The sequence below is a fragment of the Anguilla anguilla genome, chromosome 10 (assembly GCF_013347855.1).
Source record: "Anguilla anguilla isolate fAngAng1 chromosome 10, fAngAng1.pri, whole genome shotgun sequence".
Lineage (NCBI taxonomy): Eukaryota > Metazoa > Chordata > Actinopteri > Anguilliformes > Anguillidae > Anguilla > Anguilla anguilla.
The window spans coordinates 18,759,791-18,785,187 of record NC_049210.1 but is presented as its reverse complement, the minus strand read 5'-3'; the positions used below and the strand labels follow the sequence as shown (position 1 = coordinate 18,785,187).

Genomic DNA, 25,397 nt, shown 5'->3' with positions numbered 1-25,397 from the left:
CAGGGGTATTGGTGGCCCTAATCATGAATGTTGTTGTGGCCCCAGAGTGCACCAACATAAATCACATGATTGTATTGTGTGGCCCTAATTGACTGCATAAAGTGTTCAGTGTCTTCCAGATGAGACGTTAAAAGAAGATCCTGACTTCCTGCGGTCATTAAAGATCCCACAACACTTATCGCAAAGAGTAGGGAGTTCCCTGGTGTGCTGGCTAAATTCAAAACCTGACTCTCCAATCTGCCACCTAATCATCCCCCCGTTTAATTGGCTAAAATTGCTCTCTCCCTCTCCGCCTGGACTGATGTGTGGTGAGCGTTCTGGTCATAATGGCTGCCGTGCATCACCCAGGTGGGTGCAAAACATTGGTGGTTGTTGAGGACTTTCCCCCTCATCATTTTAAAGTGCTTTGTGCGTGAGAAAATCCTTATATAAATATAAAATATTATTATTATTATTATTATTATTATTATTCCAGGGCACAGGGCATTTTTAGATCTGCAAGTACAGGGTCAGATATGCCTGCTTGACAGCAGTGGGAATATGCTCACACAACCTCTTAGAGATGCGTTGTCTGCGTTCCGTATCAGAAGCAAGTTACCAAAAATAAAAATGGTGGAATATTAGAACAGCGGAAAAGAAACTTTTATTTCAGAGAGGGCTTTCACTTGCGTCTGTCCTTAGAGCTGGCGAGATAGGCATAATTGGTTCAAACGAGGTGATAATCACTTGAATCAAGGAGGTTATACACAAACTGTTTAAAAAAATAAAACGTCTCGCCCCAGGAAAAGAGGCGAGTAGATATGGAATAATATCGCAGGTAACCCCAACAACTGGGAAGAGGGAAGAGATTTCACGGTCATAAATTATTCCTTATTCAAATTAGCGGCTGTCGCTTTGGCTTTAGTCCAGAGCCTGCATTGTCAACGAAGACCGATAGAGGCGGAATTAATAAAGAGCTTTGATAGCGTACATACTCCGATTGCCGTCGAAGACCAGCAGCCTATCGCCAATTGTAGCATCAATCTGCTACACACTTTTGCTCGCTCACACAAACGCGCTCACACAAACGCGCACACACGCGCATCGCGTAGGCTACATACAAGCGCGCAAGCATAGTCACACCCCTTTTCATTGCACACTATACGCATAGGAGATAAGGGGATCTGCGCGAAATGTACACTCGAAGTAACCTTAGCGTTTGGTGCAGACAAGGCACGGTCACCGGCAAGAAATGGAGACTACATGACTGAACGAAACAAACGAGGATTACACTCAGTTTCCTTGTAGCATCGTATAATATATGATAAAAATGGGTGACCATGAGATTGGATTACGGTGCATAACGGTAAGACCCAAATATTTCGTCTAGTCAACATATCCAACTAGCCAACATGAAATTATCTTCTGTTTTTAAATCCTAACTGATATGAGAATTCTTAGGCTACTTCTCGTGATGTCGAAAGTCGATGCATTACCAATACTCGCATTTTAGGAAGGCAACTGTTCTATTGTGGGCTAGTGTTACAGTAATCGACCCACTGTCTCAACGTAAGTCATTGTGGTTCAGGTTTTATTTAATACTAACTATACCGTGGAAATTGGAATCACCGCAATTGAAAATAAGTATAGAGTGCATGTGCACCAATTTATAGGCAGTGTATGAGTTGGCCTCGATGTCCGTCAAATGAAAGGTGTGTGCATATAGACTGCGTGCATGCAGTCGTATGCGTTTATGTTCTGTATAAACTCTTGAAGACCCTATCGTGTAAATGTATTATAATGCGAAAGGATCCTAGTAAAATTACCCTGTGTCATTCAATCGAAGTTCACTTCAGTAAACCACTGGGAAGTGCATTAATTAACAATCCCTTACATTGTTAACAAATCGTGTTCCACCTCTGCATGCCGCCCGAGACTACGGAGTTTAGTGTATAGTATCTAGGCGATGGAGCTCTGTGTTTGTTTCGCAGAGGCTCGGAGCTGTCCGTGGCCTGCATGGGGGCCGTTGTGGCGCTCACTCGGATACAGCAGAGTCTTGGATCGGATTCGGAAACTCGTCCAACGAAATATTTACGAACTTAAATTCAATGTGTTGTTATAAGTAACTTTTATTTGGCAGCGAATAGTGCTGAGCACATTCACCTCTTACTTGCGCAGGTTTACTGCTTATATAGGCTACTATAGCTCCATTAAAATGTTTACCAGTATTACTTTATTAGTGTATGGCATAATAAAATTTTGACGAACAGAATGACTGCGAAGAAGTGGTATATGTTTAAGGGATGTAGGCTACAGTTGTCAAAGGTAAAAGTTCTGACGATAGCGGCGCATTTAACCACAATGAACTCTGTCATCCCCAAAAGGTAGGATAATCTCCGTTTCAGTAGGAATCCGCAGAGTTAGTTTAACTATTTTAAAAAAAAGATTCCTTCTGTAGCAGTACTGCCCATCTACTTACACCGGATCTTATAAAAGGTCGCTGCTTCAAAATTAATGCAACAGAAGAAGCAGAGAGATTGTAGTAGATGTAGAATATGCATGGTCCAAAAGATGGTGGTAGCCTAAATATATCGATTTGGGAGACGTTGTTCACTGTGCAATTTTTCTGTAACCGTATTCAAATATATCTTACATTTAATCTGCAACTTTAAGTGTCTCTGTTTCTAACAGAGGCACATTAAATAAAAAAATTAAAAAAGTTATGTGTTATGGCAGTTTCATATTGAAAAATGTGCTTTCCATTTGGCAGAAGTGGCAGGATCTGAGCATGTACTTATGATGTACTGGAAGATTATCAAAGCTCTCGTGCCTATAGGGCATCTGAGGCTCAGGAAGGCAGGTCCAAAATCCAGTGTGACAGGTGTAAAAATGGTATTACATTTTCCATCTTAAAGGAGAAACTTCTGCATGCTTAGCTGAGCCGAGCAACCCCGTCTCCTGGCATTGCATTCAACATGCGCTGTGACAGGCAGGGAGTTGTTTGCACACTTGTACATTTTTTATAGCGTGATTACCGAAATAAAAAAGGAGGCCTCCTTTTTTGTCCCTATTAATTTTGCTGTCACAGCAGCCTGTGTGTCTGTCTGCGGGGAGGATGCTTTAATAAAGCAGACAGTGGGGTCTGACTGGCCAGGGACTGGAGTGAGATGACGGGTGCCAGAGGAGCATTCAGGGGGATGAGGTGATGCATCCCTGCTGTCAGTGTAGTGGTGTGCGCACCCCCACACTCCCACCCCCCCTTCCCCACACACCCACCCACACCCACTCACCCCACCCCCATTGGAGTGATTCGCTTTGATCTGCTCTTGCTCAGCCTGCTGAATGACATATCCTCCTGACATGACGCCTTCAAGGCCAGGCAAATTGCAAACCACTGTTTCAGTCTGTTCGGCTGAGAAAATTAAATGCAATCCATTAACTGAAAAAATCCTCGTAGAACATTATGGACATTTTTCAATTTGTTAATTGAATTTCACTTCATTTTCTTAATCGACGGAACTCGAATGGAACTGGCCTAAAACCATGTTCAGTGTGCAGCACCATACACTACAATACAATGTGTTGTAGTACAATACAACTTTGTCCTCAAGATGCACTATTGCTGGGTGAGAATATTATGAAATGAACAACAAAATTTATGTATTACTACATAAAGTAAATACACGCCATGCTTTGCACAGCAAAAACTCAAGAACATCGGTTCTGTTCCAGCAAGTGCGAGTTAAAAGTGCCGCAAATAACAATGCGGTTGGTTTTTCACACGTCCAGTGTAGCATGCTTGCTGCAGATTTTGGCGTTGGTGTTCTTCCACGTTTGCTCGTGAAGTTTAGCAGGAAACGAGCGCGCTCAACTCGGCCTCGCTGCGGGCTGGACAAACCCTGGGCTGCAAATTGCCGGCCTGTTTGATCCGGTCATAAGACCTTCTTCTGCACATCAAGGCCCTCTGATTGCCTCGAATCAGTGGGCCACTGACAGCACAGTATAAAACACTTGATGGCTTTGTGAAGCACCATTTTCCTGCTTTGTCCACTGACCTCTTTCAAGAAAGTTGGAAGAATAGAGAGCAGGTGTACTGAAACACCGCCTCACAGTGAGACTGCCATCTTTGCATTATTTTAAAATAGGTTTTTTTGCGTATATAGAAACCTCTTTTTCAAATGGAATAACTCTTCTTGCGTTCATATACTAGTACATCTTAAACACATACAAACGTGATCCATGAGTTCTGAACAGGGTGTAGCAGCTACGTAAGTTACAATAAAAGGATTAATAACCCGTTTTCAGAAATGAATGCAGCATTAGCAGCACTTACCTCTTATATGTAGTATAATTTATGAATATAGTATAGTGGGTAAGGAGCTGGTCTTGTAACCTAAAGGTTGGAGGTTTTATTCCTACCATTGTACCCTTGAGCAAGGTACTCCATTGCTTCAGTGTATATCCAGCTGTGTAAATGGATGCAATATAATTGCTATGTAAAAAAAAAAAAAAAAAGAAGTTGTGTAAGTCACCCTGGATAAGATTATCTGCTAAATGGCTGTAATGTAACAGCCTTGGGAGATCTAAAGAAATGAGAATCAGTTTACTCTTGTGAAGTAATAGTACTGTGTATGGTGAAATCGCAAATATCTATAACCTATTTTAATGTAATAAATCTATGTGAAAATGTTAAAAGAGCTATGCTAAATTGAAAATATCCAAATTATACTCTTGCATGTGTTGCCTGCATGTATTATGCGTATAGTTACAGACTGTGACAATACGTGATATAGGGAAGATGAAGTTAGCTGCCTTATATTCAGACTTTTATGATAACTCAAAAAGCCCTAGAATTTGTGAGATAAAATATGGTGTCTGAAGTGAGACACCTGATTTAATCTGTAGTGAGAAATATACCCAGATATTCTGTTTTTATGTATTATTTTCAGGAAATGACAGTGCTCACAATTCATAAAGATAAAAATATGATGAAAAACAACTTGTGTGATCATTTTTGCATTTGAAGCTTTAAATGAAGTGTGGAGATAAGATGTGCCTCAGAGATAAGAGAAGGTTGTGTGCCGAGGTATTGTATTGGAGCCTTTTTTGTGTTTGCCTGGCTTGAGGCCCTGTACTACTGTACATGGGCATTTGGTTTCGGAGTTCTCGTGCGTTTATCGATTTGACCTTCATGCGCACGCCAGTTTTGCCGATGCTGTCTCTTTCTGTAACTTACACCAGGGTCTCTGAAGATTTCAGCGAAGGTGGAGGGGGGGCATGCCTTTTTCGTCTGCTCCATCATCGGTCCACTTCGTTATCGTTTACATCTCCTCTGAGCCCTTATGATTTGGATATAATTTCAGCTGTGTCCTGGGGTCGGAGATACAAGTGGATTGAAGTGAGGATGTGGAAAGGGACTGGAGGAACACAGAAGTTCTCTGTTGAGGAGAGATGTTAAATAAGATGTCACGCTGTTGTCTTTTGCTAAGGGTGGGAGAGGAGCAACACTCAGAACAGTGTGTCCGGATGCTATCCGATCATTGTGGAACTGATGTGATGAAACGAGGGAGACAAGAAGAGAGGGAAAGAGAGACAGGCTTTTTTTTTCATCGAACACGCTAAAAATAAACGTCAGAACACTGACCCAGCATCGTTTTTTTTTTTTGGATGCCGAATCTCCCAAGACTCTGCATTATAAGTGCACTTTAATGATCTAATCTCAGTTCCCTGCAGAGAATTAGATAGAACCATTGTGATGGCTTTGAAAGTACCATCTACCCTACCCCTCATTTGCCCCCTCTCACCGTGCCAACACCACGGCCGTGGGCACGGCGGAGAACAAGCTGACACCGGCCTGGCACGGGCCGGACGCCCACTTGCACTTTCAGGGGTACAGGGCCCGTCCTTCCTGTCTCCAGAGAGTGGGTAATTGAGTGGGATTCCCGCTCTGAGCCCGGGACGGGCTCCACACGGCCCCCGAGGCAGAGGAGATTTGATCTGCGCCGCGCAGCGCTTGTTTTACGCTCTCACTTCCCTCTCTCCTATTTCCGTTGCGGATTTTTAAAAAATGTTCGCTTGGCGTTTGCCAATCAGTCGGTTCACCGAGCAGTCTGTCAGTAGCGAAATGAATCTCCAGAAAACCCACAACCACCCCTTATGATTTTTGAGTGCGCCGTGGGTGACTCAAATGTCAGGACTGATTTACGGAAGGTCGCGGTCCGGGAAGATTTTCTGTGGTCCCCTGTCCTTTAGTCGTCTGGAAAACTGCCAGAGCTAAATGAAAACTAAATACCCGTAATTAAAAACATTTATCTTGTCAGAGGAAATTTACCCTGGGGTGCTGTGCTTGCAACCGTTTGACTCAGGCCATACGTGTCTTCCAAATGAAATTGGTCTGCGGTCAGATATATCTATCCCTGATATGTCTGGTCACTGTTTGTGTATTGGCTCAGCTAGTCTGACCTCTCAGTGTGGGTTTATGTCTCTGTGGCATTTCAATTTGTATCGGATTAACTGGTCAGTCTTTTTTTGTGTTGCAGGCATTTGTGTTTTGTGCGTGTGCATGTGTTTGCTGTGTATGTGTGTGCATGTTTTGTTTGTGTGTGTATGTGCTGTGTTTTATGTAAGCGTGTACGTGTGCGTGTGTATGTGTGTGTGTGTGAGTGCTGTGTTTTGTGTGTGTGCATATGCGTGTGTGTGTGTGTGCATGGGTGGGTGTGCGTGGGTGGGTAGGTGGGTGGGTGGATGTGTGGGCATGCCTGCGTGTGTCCAGTAACTCAGAGGAAGAAGCGAGGTATCAGATGTCTGTCAGTCTGGATGTCAGATTTGTTCCATGTTTGTAAACTACAGCAGAGATAGGAAAGCACAGAAAGCACAGCTTTGGTTCTGAGATGTAATGTAGGGGCAATGATGTAATACTGGAAAATACTTGATTTTGGATGAGTATGTAGGGTGGATAGGGTATCTATGTCTTGCAGTAGATAGGACTATGAGGTTAGGTTAAGGTCCCTTGTCTCCATGTAGATAATGGCTGTAAGGTTTGGGGATGGGTTGGGATAGATAGTCCAGTGTCTGTGGAGGTGACCTGAGGTTTAAGTGTGATCCTGTGTTTCTGTGTAGATGTGAGAAGTGTTGGAGTGGGGTGAATGCAACCTGTGCTGATGCAATTTGAGGTGGAAAGTTCAGAGTGATTCATGTGGTGGTTTGACGTGGTTCTGCAGTAAGTCTGGAGATGTGATTCCAGTAGTTGAGACCTGTGTCTAACAGACATCCCTCTATAGATGTAAAGTGTAGGGTTGGTTTTTGTAAATAAGTAGATGTGATTTGAAATGTATTGTCTAGGTGTATAGTTTGGAGGACAATATTTCTGTGTCATAATCTTCATTCAATTTTAAGTGTTTTGGTTAGGTATAAGATAGGATTGGGGTTGATGTGGTAATAAGCATTTTAGATGTATGTATTATGCATTTAAATTAGGTTAGGATGGGATTGATGTGGTCATTAGTCCGTAGAAGTTATTTAAAGTGTAGGCTTCAGGTTTAGGTATGTGGTCAGAATGCGGGCGGCACGGTCATGACCAAGTTTGAACATTTAACATTTATAATTTAGATGTAATGATGGGATAGTGTTGATGTGTTCCTACATCTCTCTGTAGATGGGATTTCATGTGTAGGGTTTTGTTAGAAGGTTGACATGGGGTCGATGTGTTTCTACATCTCTCTGCATGTGCGATTTGAAGTTCATGGGTCATGCGTAATGTTCGGAACGGGTCAGTGTATCTCATAGAGGACCCTAAGTGCAGTGGGGGGGCAGTATGTGGTCGCTCGGCAGACGGGCGGTCAGTGCCATCTCTCCCCAGCCCGGCAGGAGCAGATGGCTCTCAGAGGGAGGGGATGGGAGGGAGCCAAAGGAAGGGTCTTTCTGATGGGATCACCTTCATTAAAATGTTCTGCTGATCGCCTTTAACTGGGCTATTTAAAAATCTCAGGGCAAAGGGAAGACAAAGCGTGCTTGCAATATACACAGATGTCAGGACAGCAGGATATCTAAACCGTACCACTGTACGGGTCACACTGTAATAACAGAAAAAGGAGCACTTGCATGGGGCCTGTATGACCTTTGCGTATCTATCTTCAGTTGATTCAGATTTTCTTTAATGGCCGTGCTCATCACATGATGTGGGCATACTGTTTGTGTTTTCATTTAAATCCCCTTTTTAATTGCCTTTTTGAAACTATGGCATTGATAGTCCCTGATTAATTAAAAAAAAACTATTTATGCAAGGCCCTTTAATTCCTTCCCCCACGGACAAGGTCAGACAGTGGCACAAAAGTGCCTTTTCGGTCAATGTGCTGTTTTCTCTTATTAAACTAAGCTGAATAGATTTCTTTCTTTTTTTTTGTAACACAGCATTATGTGTGTTTGTCTGCATTCAGTATCAAGCCTTTGTGCTTGGGCAAAAAATAATGATATATAAATGATGGTTTATAAATTAATGGAGTAGAGGATCATCTCTCAAAATAGGCCCATTTGCTTCTCAGTCTATTCGTTATAAATGGGCTGTTCTGTCCAATGAATCATATTGTTAACTGTGAAAGGCTGAGATCTTTGTAAGATGAATTGAAAGAGAATCATTAAAAGATACTTTGTTATTGGACTGATACTAGTTGTCCTCACTCCACTCGGATAAAAGCCTCTGAATAATGTATGAAACAAGGTGTGTGATTGTCCAGGATAAAGAGGGTATAAGACATGTAATATACACATCAAGACATGTAATATACTCATCCGAAAGTCAGCACTGGTGGTCAAGAAGCCAATGAATCATTAAAATGATAAATTATTCTCCACGCAGTTTGCTGCTCCCAAAGTGAATGTATTAGGCTACATGCGAATGGGGATGTTTTATTGGCTCAAGTTAGCTTTTGGTTAGTGGAACCAGTTTTTGTCGGTATAATTGTTAAAACTATAACTTTGATCAGTGAATTTGGTTCACATGCAAAGTCGGTTGACAGCATTTGAATTGGTGTGCGTCACAGCAGATGTGTGATCCACACTAATATATAGGCTAATGAACTGTTAGCTTTAAGATATCCAATTAAACGTTCTAGGAAATAAACGTGCATAATATATTTTTTTTAATTTTGTCTTTAGGTGAGCAAACAATTAATGTGTAGCTCTGCCTTATGAATGTGTTAATTAGATTAAAAACAAACCGTGGTACGGAATGGGATTCACAGTTTGATCTTTTTTTGGCAAAGTAAATTCAGTTGGAGTCTAGTAAATAAGGATGATCAGGATGTAGTGGGAAGCTGATAAAAAACCCCTGGGAGAAAAGGCAGGAAAAAGCATCAAAATAATTCAATTTATTTATGGTTTGTTTGCTTTAATGGAACAGATCAAGGCCTTGACCTTGCAGTAGGTAAAGAAGCAGACAAATTAATTCAATAAAATTCAATTAATCACATTTTTAGTTCAATGCATTCCTTTGAGAAGCGTTTAGAGTGTCCCTTGCCCAGCAGTCCCAAGCTGTCATTGTAATACTTTGCTTTCCTTACACTGATTAATTCTGCATCTGGTGAAGATGGTTCTGACATCCCTGCTTGTGCCTGAGTGTAACGCAGTCACCATGACCGAACGTATTGTTTTCACACTGTTCTTGGGGGGGGGGGGGACAATCACCATTTTACAGTGAGACAAAGCGCTCATTCAAGGCACCGGTTTCGATGAAAGAACCTATACATGATCTCTTGGACTCTTTGTTAAGTATGTTTTTATTTATTTATTTTCAATTGATGCTAATTATCAATTAATAGGGGAATTTATGTGGGGAACCAAATATAATAAGTCATTGTCATCATTATTACATTATTGTCATACATTATTATAATATACATACATTCCTTCCATGGATCTCAAATCCCTGTAAAATGAAGGGATGGGTGACTTTCCTCATTCACCACTGACGTGCTGTTGTTATTTCCCAAAATTCACTTGCGTGACATTAACCAGCGGGCAACTATTTGGGCATAGCAAACAAAAACCGTATGCCAAGAAACAAGACTAGATCAAGAAATACATAGGTAAAACACAGGTGCTGGATGTGGAAGTGGACAGGACAAAGAAGAGGCAGAAGATTACTATCCAAATCTTTAACCAGCGGTTATTCTCCCTCCGGAGAAAAAATAGAAAGATGAGACTTCCGCAGGATTCAAACTCTGACCCTAAACATAATGAAAAAGTGCTCAGAGAAATAATATAGCAAAATGAACACTGCCTGTCCTTTACAACATCTATGCTAAGGAATGGTATGTGACATTAAATAACAATGGCTACTACTTAGAACAGGCATCAGCCGCAATCAAAATCGATAAGACAGCAATCTGGTGAGCTAATTCAGCAAAAGAGAAAGGCCTCAACGTGGGTAGGGATGGGCATTTTTATCCCTTGGAATGCAGGTAGCCAGGTGTTCCTGATGAATAGTTAATCTCCCTCTGCACCTCGGCCAATAGGCAGAAAGACAGTACCCCAAGGAAAAAAAGAGAGGAACAGAAACGGGAACGTAACAGTGGCACATACTTGTGTGTTGCATGGCAGACATTTCAGTGCCACAGCATTCACTTCCCATGGGCAGAGATGGACAGGGAAGGATTTATTTAGCCATTTAAACTGGGGAATGGCCAAGTCTGAGATGGAGACAGCCAAATTGGGAATTTTGGTCAAGACCAAGCAGAACTTCCTAGCCTTTGGAATAAGTGCTATTGTGTGATACGTGTGATAGTAAGAATTCAGTTGGGCTGTTTCTGTACTGATTTCCTGCTTAGACTTGTGGGAAGACTACTCCCTGCTGTTCCCTCTTCACCACTTCCTGCAGCAACCTGGCTTTCTGAGGAAGTCTCCTATCCAAGTGCTTACGAAACCCTGCCTGGGCTTAGCTTCAGCCATCTGACAGGAGAAATTTACTGGGTGGTTTTTGCTGCTGGATTATTTATGCCATGTTTGAAAGGCTGCAGTGAGTCAGTTCTGCAGCCATGGTTTCCCTATATTTGCAAGGCATTATGGGATCATATAGTTATTCACTCGGCTGTAACGATTGCTCGTTAAGGCGCCTTGACAGTCGGTGTAATGAAATTGAGATGATTTGCAGCGCTATGCCGAAAGTGCTAAACGACTGCAATTTTCCAGTGTGAAACAAGTGTAAAAATTGGACAGGTGTGCAAAAATGATCTCACTGCTCTGTGTTTTGAACCAGCTGACGAAGCACTGGCGTGAAGGTGACCCTGGGACGTCCCGTGGTCATTGGTGTGTGTGTGAAGTAGGAGAGCAGCACCCTGACTGACTGGTGTGTAGTTCAGATCCTATTTGGACTGGTTAACAGAGCATGCAGTCAGACACACTGTCCTCAACCATCTATGCGATCGTTTTCACTTCTGAAGTGGGAGAGAAGCAGAGACTGACAGCATGTTTTCGAGAACTCCATTGATCTCAATTGGCATTCAGAGGGCTGCTCTTTTATACAGAGCAGGTAGTGACATGCAGGCTGCTTCTCTGCTGTCTTAGACTGACAGGTGACAGTGATGGTACTATGCAAAGTCACTATTCACTTCAGCGAATCATTCACTGTTATGTATTTGCCCCAAATTTTCATCATATTGCTTTCAGACTCATTCAGACTCACCTTGACCTGTCTTGATCAGCTTCCTCCATCATGGTTGTAATCATAATCAGCTACTGCATGAATTATTTAACTTCAAATAAAAAAGTTATTCAAGATTCCCATACTCCCCTAAGTATTAATATCTTGAGTACAATATTGCGCACTGTACAACCCAAAGGTACAGTTTACTCAAATGTTTTGTAGATGCAGTTGCCTTGAAACATTTGAGATAGGACTTCCTAATCTGTTTAAGTATCCAGCGGTTTTTAACTTTTAAGTTATACTCTTTTTAACTCTTTTTAGTTACAATGAGATATTCTGTTTTTGAAGTTGAAGCTGCTGAGTTTATTTTATAAGATTGGCTGCATACAGACGTCGGTGCTGTTTTTTTTTTACAGAGTGAGCCGATCCATAGTTGGCCCGCTTCTCAAAAATGCGGTGTGCCAATGGAAAAATAGTTTTGTGTAATCTTCTGATAATGTACGTGCAATGCGAAAAACTGACTGTCAAAAAGGTCTCGGTGTAGACAAACCTTGTATTGGATGTCACATCGATTTGTCAGTCTTGTCTATCACGGTGCGCTACCGGCTTTCCCCCTACCTTTTGCAAATAAAAGAAATGGGCAAAGGGCTTGGAAGGCTAACGGAGCCAAAATACATTAGCGCTCCATTATCTCCATTATCTGTTCTCTTCCCCATTTCTTTCACTTGCCAGAGGTTGGAGAAATCTGCTGATATATACGGGCTTTTACATGGGTACATTACAAGGACAAAATATATCATTCCCACAGTAATAGCAGAACTGTTGAGTTCACATCCCGAGGATTAGCTTCTAATGGCTGCCTCGGGTGTATCACTATGCTCTAATATAGAGTAATTACAGCTGAAATGCTGTGAGGTTCGAAGTCTGTGAGTCATTCAGAGTTGTTGCGAGTGCATTTATTTTCCATTTTCAAACCTGATTCATATATTAATTCTTTCCCTGTTCTGCACTTTTAGAATATTTATCATTTTCCAAGGGAAAATGTATTGTACTTGTAAACAGGTTGGGTAGCTAAAACGGCAGGTAGCTTGTAAGAGGGTTTCATAACTAAAATATCATTAAATAGTGAACACTACACCCCTGAAAGCTCAGCTATACATACACCGTGTAAAATAAACTTGAGAAAATATTAAGATTCGTTCTGACTGGCCAAGTGTTAGCCACAGAAATGGGAGCGCTCGTTAAGCTCTCCGTGCCAATTCTGTGTTTGAGTACAACTCTGATCACATTCAATTTAACGCTGAGACGGTCTTAGGAAGAATGGTGCCGCCCAGTTACTGTGAATGAACTTAGCTATTCGAGGTGTGACTTCTAAAGAAGTTGTGCAAACGGCTTGTTTACAACTCAAGTACTGCATCTGTTCTCTTAGGGGCTTTTGTATCAGTGGGACTATTCATATATATAAACCCTTTTTTGCTGTGATGCGTGTAAAAAAAATTTTTTTAGATGGCTAGTAAAATTTGGGCATCTATGAGTCACTGTCACTGGTGGACCAAAGATTTCTCACCTTGCCTGTCTTTATATGTCTGCGTGTGTGTGTGTGTGTGTGTGTGTCATTGTGCAATATCAGTATAATGCAACCAAGGAGTGAACAAAAATGGAGTCACTGCATTATTCCAGTTTTGTGGGACTTCGCTGCCTTGCCAAGCTTAAGCATACAATGGAGGACTTGTGTTGCCTGCCACCAGTGTGCCACCCACCACCCACATAAGGACTACTGCAGCTAAAGCAAGGGTCCTTTATTAATGCCCTTACCTGTGAGACAGGGACTTTTTCCGCATAGAAAGACACAGTGCTACTGAAGAACGTGCCTGTGTCACTGCTGGTAGCGGAAGAAGAGCCTGTTCTATAATTGCAGCTGTAAAACTCGGTTCCCCTGTTGACTTAAACCCAAAATGACATAGGCAATCGTTACTCCCAGAGATGGGGTCAGTTCCAGTTCAATTCAATCAATTCAGGAAATTAATGGAAATTAAAGGAATTAACAGAAAATATCCCCACAGAACATTTTGGGAATTATTCGTAAGTTGAATTTGAAATGGCTTGCTGAGTGAATTCAAATAGAATTGACCTTAGCTTTGACTCTCAGTCAAATATGCCTGGTTTGAACCTGCCATGGGCTCCTGACCTTAGTCCTGGAGAGCAGCCTGGCTTTCTGGTTATTATCGTTACTCTTCAGGCTGAACTGGTTTCTGATATTATGATTAGACTCGCTGGGAATGAGGGTGGAGACCCCTGGTCTAGGTTACAGGGTACAGCTTGCACTCCAAATTACTAACTGAGCCACTCTACAGAGAAACATGTCTGGTCTCTGACAATGAATAGCTCTTCCAAAAGAGAGAGAGAGAGAAAGAGAGGGAAAAAGGGTGAGAGAGTCGGAGAGTGTGAGAGAGATATGTATTATTGCATTTATCGTTATTATTATTTTAATATTGTTATTATTTTACATATTATTTATATGCATGCTTTGGAAATACTTATATTTGTATTTTATGTCAATAAAGCAACTTGAATTGAAATTAATTGAGATAGAATTTCTCATTCCTGCAGCCAAACACCTCCAGGGCTTCTTCGCCATTTTGAATCTTGTTAAAGTGAAGCATTGAAGTTTGAGTTTCCATGCAGACCTTTTTTTGTGTGCAGCAATTTTTCAAGATTATTGTGCATCTCATAAGAAAACTGAAGAGGTAGGCTATTTGAAGTGTTCGTGCTCATATTCAATGTAAATTTACAGAGGAAGATGTATCCCATTGCTACTGCCAGTGTCTCTTGGGGAGTGTTAATAAAGGTATTCCTATCCTGGTAGTAGCCTGCATCTATCTGATTGCCTCTGTGTTGCCGGCTATGTGATTCAGGGCTGTCATTATGTCTGGACAGGTGTGCCTTGTGATTGATGGCTGAGAGAGGCCGCAGAGCCCAGATGAACTCCAGGGGAAACAGTGTCTCTCTCTGCTTTTGTCAACTTTAATACAGGAGTGTTGTGTGATTGACATCCTGGTGGACTGGTTGGGTGCAGGTGACCCAAACTGCGAGAGATAGTACAGCACTGCAGATCTGTGGTGAGACATGTACAGGTGTTCTGGGGTGCAGGTGTGTGGAGTGACTCCTTCATCTGCTGTTTAAGGGAACAGTGTGTGAAGGCTTCTCCATCAAACTTACACTTTTCCAAAAAATGCTTTATCACCCTGTGCTGATGAGCCTCATAGCAAATATGTGCTCATATGTTCATGTGAGGCTGCTGGAAGGCTCATTTGATTAAGGCACCATGCTGTGGTGCAAGGATGAGCCCCATGGTCTCGGACTGAATCCAGACTGTCGCAGTGCTGACTGTGGCTGGTAGCTCCAGAGTGCGATGAGCTATTGGCAAGTGCACCGCCCATGGTATGAGAGGGTCCTGTTGGTTAGGGGTCACCCTTTGATCACTCTTTAACGATCCCCGCTGGTTGATCTGGCCCGTAGTTTGTATGTCGAAGGCTGTATGCGAAAGATCTTTGTCCGTTTCCACTCTGCAAGCTCAGCTGTAATCTGCGGTGTGAAAAGAAGCAGCTGGCAGCACTAGGTGTTTAGGAGGAGAACCATGGATGTCTACTCTCCCAAAATGGCAGTAGAGGTTGTGCATGAATGCGGCTGCGGTTGCAGATAATTAGACATCCCAAATTAGAATGGGAATTGGGCATGTTCAACCCGTCGTTGTGTGCCAAATTTAAGAAAAATGTAATGAAAGAAAAAAAGTAGCAGCACTAACAGTATAAGTTAAGCTCTCAGAAAGCAGTAATGAGCACCGAACACAAAGATACAGTACTTTATATAATAGCTCGTAGTGAGTGATTTATCTTGTTAATTTTGCAATAGATAATCCCGGGCTGAAGCCCTTTTTGAACGTTGCTCAATGCAGCATATTTATTGGTATTCATTTTGTTTTTACAGATCATTGGCCTTTCCATTGACCCCTTGCAGTTTCACATTGGGTGTTCCCGCACACAGTTATTACAGAAAGCGAGGGCTAGGTTTCACTTAATTGACTGGCTACACATTGTAGAATGCATGGTCACCCAATGAGAGGGGTTTGGTTGGCTGGATTGTGCCTGTAATAGCACCCAGGTGCAGCACCTCTGGTCGAATGGGCACTCATGAGTTGAGTTCTCTGAAGCAAGTTGGTGGAATCCATATGTGAAAAGAAGGGTTGCTTGCTTACACACACTAATGTGCACCTGCCTGAATTGAGGGTGCCACAATGGGGTGGGCTTACAAATACTGCCTGGCATTCAAAATTTAAGGAGAATTTTGATGAAAATTGATGTAGTAAAAAAATTTTTCTTGTGCTGTGAGGGAAACAACTCACTTTACTTTATAATTTTTATAGAAGATACAGTAGTAGAAGAAATGTAATTATTAAACCACAACTTTAGTCCTGAAAGCTGATGGAATGAACACTAAGCTAATTGATGGAGACACATTTATTTTCAAGAAGCTTTATACACGCTTAATATAATATACCTGTATAGGCTGTACTTGAAAATGTACATTTTGTTAGAACCTTATCTGAATTAATGTTTGCCCAGTTAATGTTCTCCTTAGGGAAGTTAAAGATTCAGCTCATATTGCACTGTCACTGTTGGACACTGTTGCAGGATTCTGCAGCTGCTTCTTAATTTAATTCTCTCCCTCCTGTCTCCTGAAGTTAAGGTCCTATGCAAGACCAGAGCTGAGTATGCATGTGAGAGAGTTACTGTGTGGCATTATTTTTTGGTGACTTCATGATTGATGGTAGAACACTAATTTACTTAATCATCAGCGGCCAATCAGCAGCATAAGCAATTTTTTAATTTAAGGCCATGCCTTCCCGCATAAGCACATCTTGGCAAGAGGTGTGATGAAATAAATACCCTTCATCTGTTATTTGATTTAAAACTTCTTCAGGATAATGCCCCCTGCTTCAGCTTGTTTTGGCAAAGAAAGTTAAATCAACAAATAAGTAGTGACATTTTAGTTATGCAATACTGGTTTGCCACTGTCTTATTTTATGTTTATCCTGAAAATAAAGATGAAATAAATAAGGGTGCCCACTCTGGTAAGAAAGAAATCTACAAGTGTGCAAATGCATCACATTCAGTAATCCATATTTGCCTTGAATGAAGTTTTCCTTTCTTTATATTTTCTTTCTAAAGGTTCTTTTCACAGTAATTTCACATGTAGAGCTCAATAGGACGGAGTGTAGCACAGTGGGTAAGGAACTAGACTTGTAACCGAAAGGTCGGAGGTTCGATTCCCGGGTAGGACACTGCCGTTGTACCCTTGAGCAAGGTACTTAACCGAAATTGCTTCAGTATATATCCAGCTGTAGAAATGGATACAATAGCCGCGTTTCCACCAAAATTACCCGGAACTTTCAGTCCCAGGAACTACTTTACCAGGAACTAAAAGGTTCCTTCAGCCAATGGTTGTCTGCGTTTCCACCGGGGTCTAAAGTACCGCGAAGATTAGGCAAATTAGCCCACTGACGTTGTCGTCGGTCCATCTGTCATATGATTTCTTCTGTAACCCCATACTACCACCGACGTAGCCTACATTATTTTCTAATAACCGGGACAGCCCGGAGGGGTTTATTCCACTTATATACAACGGGTTACCAACAATGACTATATATGGTTACTTTTGTATTTAGCCTATTGATTTTCATATATCCTCTCAAACACATTCATTAACAGCAGAAAACATGCACACGTTGTAAACAATTTGCTGTTTTATTACTTTCTCGTCGTCAATTCCATATAGGCTAATCGCAAAATGACAAGAATAGAACGAAAACTCGGACTTGCGTGAAAATGTAAATTAGTAGTGGTACAGCCACCGTTTGCTTTCCTTCGAAGTTACTGCTAGCCAAGCAGCGAAGTGTGCCCTCCAGATGCGAACCATGCACCATAAATGAGTCCATAGTCTTCCTGGTCTTTTCGTGGAATTGAAAAATGGCAGTAAAATTGAGTAAAATTACGGCAGTCTGAAAAAGCTAAAGGGAAGATTACTAGAATTAACCTGTTATTTTACCCGGATAAAAAGTGCGGAAGGTGATTTCCAGTTTGCTTGTACTGTATCACCAATGTTAATTATGCAGAACTACCGCATACCTCACATAACTGTATCAAACGTTTTGAGTCAATTACAACGGGCTAACAAAGAAAATCCGGAAGAAAATATTCAGCAACCGAATTAATCCGTTTGAATGTTTTGGTACGTAATATGCTGTCCCAGAACGAATTCTTAGCATTTTATAAAACGAATACTAAAGCAAGAAAAGAACAGAAGAGCACACGTTATAATTCCAAGACGTTGACAGGCTATAACCAAAAGTAGGCTACTGCGCCGCATAACATACAAGTTTGATTTGAAGTTATTATGAAAATAAATTGGTTTGCCGCTGCATATTTTCAAACATGGCGGGTAATGGCGGAAAATAAATACAACACAAATGCTACGAGTACTCGACCAATCAGAAATGTTCAGCGCTGCAAGCTCCACCCAAAAGGTTCCTGTACTTTCGGAAAGTACTACCCCCCGAGCAGGAACGTTTTGGGGGGTAAAACAAAGCCCCCAGAACTAAATTTAGACCCTAGTTCCTGCGGTGGAAACGCACTGAGTTCCTCAAAAGGTTCCTAGTTCCGGGGTATAGTTCCTGCGGTGGAAACGCGGCTAATGTAAAATGCTATGTAAAAGTTGTGTGTAAGTCGCTCTGGATAAGAGCGTCTGCTAAATGCCTGTAATGTAATTTAAAATGAACAATATTCTAAAGTGCTTTAATAATACATTCCACGGTCATTTCCATTGAGAGTACTCTTGTGTAGCTTTTAAATTTTCAATAAATTCTTTCTTTTAACATAATAAGCAATACCTTGCTTATTATAAAAAAGGTATTCCATAAACATATTGATTCAGATCTAATGTGTTCTTTTTCTTTTTCTTCTTTTTCCTCCTCTTTTCCTTATTTTTCTTCTTACAGAGGACATTATCTTTAAAACAAACTGAAAGGGGGAATTAGAAAAGTCCCTTTAAGATGACACGCACAGATCCACCTGACATACTGGCATCGACGGTGTATCGAGATATAAAAGTGAATCCCTCCTCCCACACCGAGTCCCTTCGCTCTTCTGAACAATGTGATTCCCAGAAAACCGGCAAGCTGGAGGACAATCAGGAGAAGATCAACAAGAGGCACTGCCGCAGCTTCGACTTCATCGAGTCACTGGACGACCCCAAGTCCCTCGCCTCCTCCTCCATGGAGTATCCGCTGCGGCGGAGGTCAGAGAGGCATGTGGCTAACCCGGACGTGACCTGGACTGCCCTCGCTCAGCAGGGCCACCTGCGGTTCTCCTCGCCCGACTTGTTCAACACCCGCCTGGCCGCCCAGCATGCCGCCAGCGAAGCGGCTGCCGGTGAATCTGCCAGGTCCGAGCTCAAAAAGAAGGCCAGGTCCAAGAGCGCCCCCAGAGTCAAGACCACTTTCACCCCTGTGCCTATTGAGGTATCCTCGCCTGTCCTGAGGAGAGGACGGGAGGCCCAACGGACATCGCGGGAGGCCTCCAAGAAGTCAGAGGCATCGCCGCGCCGAGAGGCCCCCGTCTATGTCTCTAGCCGGGGACCATTGATGAACGAGGTACACCCCATCAAGCTGCAACCGCAACGGGGAGAATCCAACTGCTACTCGCCCCTCTATGTCACCGACTGCTTCGACCAGAGCAGACAGGACAGGCAGCAGCAGCCAGCCACCAGCCCCCATGTCAAGTGTCGGGTAGATATCAAGCCAGACGCAGCGGTGCTGCAGCACACGGCGAGGAGGCTCAATCCGGCAGGTCGTACAGAGATGCCCTGGCAGCGACACCAAGGTGGTGGGAGCCGTGGTTTGACCGTGCCTCGGCAGATCTCCACCTCCAGAACACCAACGCCCAGCGAATGCTACAGCGGGGAGTACAGGCAAATGTATCAGTACTCCAGCAGCATGCCGAACAGTTACACCCCGCCTGTGGAGATCCCACTGCAGGGGATGCCCTCCCCTCGGGAATACCGTGGTCGGGAACGAAGGGCCTTCTCCATCCCCAATGTGCCAACTAAGTTCTTCTACACGGATGACCCTGGCAGGTACCCTTCCCCAGCTACACTTTCCGGAACATACTATTCGGATGATCAGTACAGCATCCCCAGTCAGAACCACACCCCCAAAGCAGCATATGCCCATGACCCCAGGACTCGCATGTTTCACACCCTCCCCGTCCGGCCGTACTATACTGAAATAGAGCCACGTCAGTACCCAACCCAAGCTGCATACCCCAGACCTTACTCCACCAGTGAACCAGGGACTTATATCATTCAAACCCCACCTGCCAGGGCATACTACAGGGAGGACCCCAGAACATACGCAGTCCAGCCCATCTCATCTAAGGTATTCTACACAAATGAGCCCTTCACCCCACCGCCACAACCACTGGACCATCACATTCCCCTGAGAGCTTACCACACTGAGGGCCGACGACACCCACGGTTTTCCCAGCCTCAACTGGAGGACTGGTATGGCTCAGATGTGTCAGGGTACACTTTCCAACACCCTTCTGCTCAGTTGACCCCGCAGAGAGTGAGAGCGGAGCCAGTGCTGACCCCCTGGTACACCAACCACTGCATGGAGCCAGCCAGGCTCGGGGCAGAAGCAAGGCCTTACTCCAGGTCTTGGGATAATATTCTGAACCCGCCGCATGTGGAACAGCCGCAACCTGTCCAACGCGGGCGGAGCTATGAGAATCTCCTTTACCAGGGAAAGAGAGCACTGTCCCCAGAGGCCCGCCGTCAGCCTGTAGTGGTGAACCTCTCCAGCTCACCAAGACGTTATGCAGCCCTCTCCCTGTCGGAGACCTCCCTGCTGGAGAAGGGTGTGGGCACCGGAGGTGCTGGCATGGCTGACGGTTTGAAGAACACCACAGGAAGGTTGTGGTTTGTCACTCCAGAGATCACCATCACTGACAACGACCTCCGCCCAGGCAAACTCACTAAGACGGACGTCCGCTCAGCCAGCTGGGATGCGCTGGACTCTGGCAGGGATCCTTGTCCCAGTGTCCAAGAGCTGCGTTCCTACACTGACGAAGCCGCCAAAGAGAAGACCCACAACAGCTACTCCCTGCAGCAGAGCCTAGAGCAGCTGGATGAGCTTCTGGCTGACCTGGTCATTGACTACAAGCCTCCATCAAGCAGAAGGCCTAGTGAGGACCTTCTGGATCAGCTCAAGAAGCTGATCAATGAGGATGAAGTGGACCCCTCCACTAAAAAAGAGGACAAGGACCCAGAGGACCAGGGTCCCCTGAATAAGCAGCCCACATCCATAAAAATTAATCCAGATACTCACCAGGATCTTGACAGTGGTTGTGATGGGGTCCAGAAGAGCACAGATGAGTGCTCACCAGACCAGAGCACAGATGAGGATGACACTATGATGTGCTCCAACAGCAAGTGCCGGCGAACGGAGACCCTGTTCAACGCCTGCCTTTACTTCAAGTCCTGCCACAGCTGCTACACATACTACTGCTCCCGAAACTGCAGGCGGGAGGACTGGGACGTCCACAAGGAAAGTTGCCTGTATGGTCGTGTGGGCAGTATCTGTCGCCGTGTCATCAAGTTCTGCCGGGAGACAGGAGAAATCCACAAGGCCTTCTCCCGAATTGCCAAGGTGGGATACCTCTCCCGGGGGAGAGGGGTCCTCTTCCTGGGGTTCCCCAACCCAGGGTCATCCGACAACTTCCTGCAGTATGGTCTGGAGAGCCTCCTCATGGCCCCCACCTACTTGTCCCTGCGGGAGTTGGATGGCTTCAAGGACAACCTGGGAAGCTATTGCAAGGAGCTCCAAGAGGCAGGAGATGAATATGACCCCAGCGAATGTTTTCTCCTGAATGTATCCATAGCTGTGGGTGAACAAGTGCCTGACCGGCCCTCCCCTAGGGTCCAAGCCCCGACTGTAAGGAAGTACGCTAAGGTGTCCTTGGCCTCCACCAGCCCAGAGAGGAAGGTACTGAAGAAAGAGAGTGACATGGAGACACTGATCCTCACCCCTCCCCCGGGGACGTCTGACATAGACAAGGAAGGGGAGGAGGGCCGGAAGGCCCGGGAAATCTGCTTCATCAACATCCAGCGGGAGCTGCGGACCAGGGGCGTCTTCCTGCGCCACGAGTACCCCCAAGTCTACCAGCAGCTTGTTGAGTTTGTAGAGAGTAACAAGAGGTTCACGCCCACCACCATCTACCCCATAGACAAGAGGACCGGGAAGCAGTTCATGTGTATGATTATGGCTGCTTCTGAGCCACGGACACTAGACTGGGTGGCTAACCCCCATCTTCTAGATGATATTATATAATTAACTGCAGCTCTGATGTCATCTACTGTATGTGTAACTATATGAATCATGTATATAGTTACACACCAAGCATATTTACAATTATTGTTTGTAGATATGTATTTTACTATGAGAAAAATGTTTTATTAATGTTTTCCAGCTAACATCATTAATAACAGTCACATTCATTATTGTTAATCTTAGGGGAGTAAATTTTTTCATGCCTGTTGGATTAATTAAACAAGATGACATACAGTAAATGCACATATTTAGTGAGGCAGTATTGATATTTTCACCTGTATGATTCATAAAACAATTTGTAGTCTGTCAGGTTGGTAACATATGTTTGATCTTGTCATTTATATCCATTTTATTTTCACATGTCATCCACTTTTTTCATTACAGTTTTCTTACATTTGCATTGTTGTGGTCTACTGCCAATTTCAATATTCTGGGTTTAACGTTTTTTTAAACCAGACATCACTCTTTGGTGACATTTCAGCTTCATTGTCAAATTTATTTAAATTAAACTAGCAGCATGTCACCAAATCCACCCACTTCATTCCACCAGAGTACAGAATGTTTTATTTTCTTCCCAGTCTAAGTGCTTGCAGTGTCGTCTAGTCATTTTAACAGTTTACATAAATGTTTAGTATAAACATAATGCACATGCTCTGTACTTGATGAGAATTTTACAGTACTGGAACTGTAAACTTAGTTTATTTATTTTCTTGTAACAAATATATTTTATTCAAAACCTTTTAATTCCAATATTTTCAGGGCACACCACTAAGATTTAAGAGTTAGAATATGTCCTGTTTGGAAGAGACTCCAAAACAAATTTCATTGTTCTAAGGTAACACAGAAATTTTAATAAGCTGATTCTCTTTCTGTGTGCCTGTAGAGTGATTTAACCAATTTACAGATGTTCTGTTGGCAGTTGAGATTGGGCTTAGAATAAATATGAAGGAGTTGCAAACAAAAGAAAATGCTAGAATGTTATTTGTTAATTATGTCTATGATGTAGCTCATACTGTACAATTAGAAACTCAATGTGCAGTTAACCATAAAAGTCTATTTATGTTCATCTCCAAAAAATCCAAACTGAAACATTAGTGGACACACTTAAACCTTGAAATAATTAATAGTGGGTACTGTTTAATAGGGATTCTCATGTAACTGTTTGTCCTTATAATTAATTAATCTATCAGAGTTTACCGCAATTGCTGTGTGGTACTGAAGGCTAACATAGTTACAGTTGTAAATGTGTGTTGTGGTCGGCTTGTTGCAATGACTCAATATGTTTCTATTGTAAAAACACAGATTGTGAATCTTTAACCAAAACAGCAATGTAAAACTAGGAGTTTGTCAGTGTACAGCATGTGAATTAGTTGCAGTTGCAGATTTATATTTATTACTAATTTACTATATCAGATTGGAGATGAAGAAGCTGCTCACCATCCCTAAAATGTGCCATAAATTTCAGACCATGAGAATAAATATTCTCTGTTTTTTTTTCTCAAAGAACAGTCTTGGAAATACTGCACTGATACAATGTTGCTACACAGCCATAGGGAGGCACTTCTTCAGCAGACTCACAAGAGCAGGCAAAGCCTGGTGAAAAAAGGCCAAAATGTTTCAGTATTCTTGAGATTTTGTGCACTAGTTATGTTTTTTGAAACATTTTTCCTTTCTTGTTCTATTTATTTCTTCTTCTTTTAAAATATAGTTTTGGTGCAAACTGATCCAGAATAAGAATCAAAGAACTCTTGGTAAGGTACAAGGACGTTTAATAAAACAATCAACCTCTCATTAGACAGGAAGACATACAGTAAACTACAATAAAGTCTTAAATCATAAAAAGGTTGTATTTCATGGACCCGGAACATCATGGTGTACATCGCAAGCTAGTCAGGCAGGAAATGTGTGTCCAGACAAAAGATTACTACTCTGTTATACAGTAGAGAACTGGATCATATCACACAGAGGGAGGATAGAGATGGATTAGGGCTCAGGGTCCCAGATTACTGAGAAACTTCTAAAACTTCTAAAACCAATCACAGGCCTACTACAGTAAGTACATAACATGTATCTATAACTTAACAGTATAACATTTCACCTCAATCAAAGTTTAATCATTAATTAACTAATCACTTAGTTGCCTAGTAATTAATTGAATCTAATTAACTAATCATCAATTAATGTTATTTCTGATTTCTATAGTTTTCCACTTCGCTAGTTTATGGCCTGATATCTGTTCACTGCTCTCCGGTGCTGGACTCATTTTTACCGTTCTTGCTTTGTCCAACAGTGTGCTGCAGTGGACTTTCTGTTTAACAAGAGATGCATAGTGTGTGTGCTGGGGTGTGTGACTGTATGTTCGTGTGGTTTGATGCCACACCTTTCACATTGAGTCCCTCAATCGACTCTGTACGCAGATCGGAGGGACCCTTTGATTGAACGCATGCTATTCATATTTTGGCCTTTTGTCATGACAATGATAATAAATATAATAAATATAGACTGACCTGCTTGATAATTTAATATTTTTTGAAAAATATAAGAATAATAAAGTATTTTGGTTGAGAAAATAGTTCTATATTTAATTCCACTAAAATGTACATGATGTCATGCATACTAACGGAGGATGATATTTTCAGATTATGAGTGAACTGCTCCTGTTGAAATGAAAAATAAAAAACACATGGGGATGATGTTGTTCATTGTATAATTTTTAAAATGTCAACCTCTGTTTTACTGCATACTATTTGTAAATCATATTTAATAAATGAACTGGACTGAACCTGCCGGCTTGTCCCTTGATTCACAGAACACAAGCACAATGTATGGCGTGCTGGTGGGGGAGGGGGGATGATTCAGTGTAACCACTTTGCTAGTTTGTCCTTTGCATAACAAATCAAAAGCTTTGTCTGTGGGGACAAAGCCAATGGATGCCAGCCCTTGCACCAGACACAGTTCACAACCTTCGGAAATGAGCCGTACACCGTTAGCCTTGGAGGTAACTTGAAAAATGTGATGTTACTAATACTTCCACTCAAGCAAAGTTGTTTTTTAATTTCTGTTACTTTTGTGGCATTTTGCTTTCTGCAAGTTATAAATAAAACCAACAGCGGCATTCGAGCGCATTGCTCGTTCTTGTTTTTTTGCCACCTCTACAGCTAAGTGCATTGTGACTTTGAACCTCGCTGCGAGTCCTTTTTCGACTTGACGGGTAATTCCTGGGTAATTTGTCCATTTGACGAAAGGGGGCCTTTCAGGTTGTTTGGTGGTGCTGCCACACATCAGACAGAAAAAGGAGAGACAAACGGGGGGGCAGGGTTGTTTACGCGGCGAGGC

At 42.7% G+C, this 25,397-nt stretch overlaps 1 protein-coding gene across 1 annotated transcript; it reads left to right on the top strand.

Moving 5' to 3' along the window:
* The first annotated feature begins 1,061 nt into the window (after nt 1-1,061).
* Nucleotides 1,062-24,843, top strand: LOC118237074 (apical junction component 1 homolog). The gene is made up of 2 exons (XM_035435490.1): nt 1,062-1,345; nt 18,672-24,843. The coding sequence occupies exon 2, from the start codon at nt 18,726-18,728 to the stop codon at nt 22,059-22,061; it is 3,336 nt and encodes a 1,111-aa protein (XP_035291381.1). The 5' UTR covers nt 1,062-1,345; nt 18,672-18,725; the 3' UTR covers nt 22,062-24,843.
* Nucleotides 24,844-25,397: the final 554 nt, after the last annotated feature.

Bases quoted from the DNA above. Each gene is read 5' to 3' on its own strand.
- LOC118237074 (XM_035435490.1), top strand. From the start codon at position 18,726: ATGACACGCACAGATCCACCTGACATACTGGCATCGACGGTGTATCGA.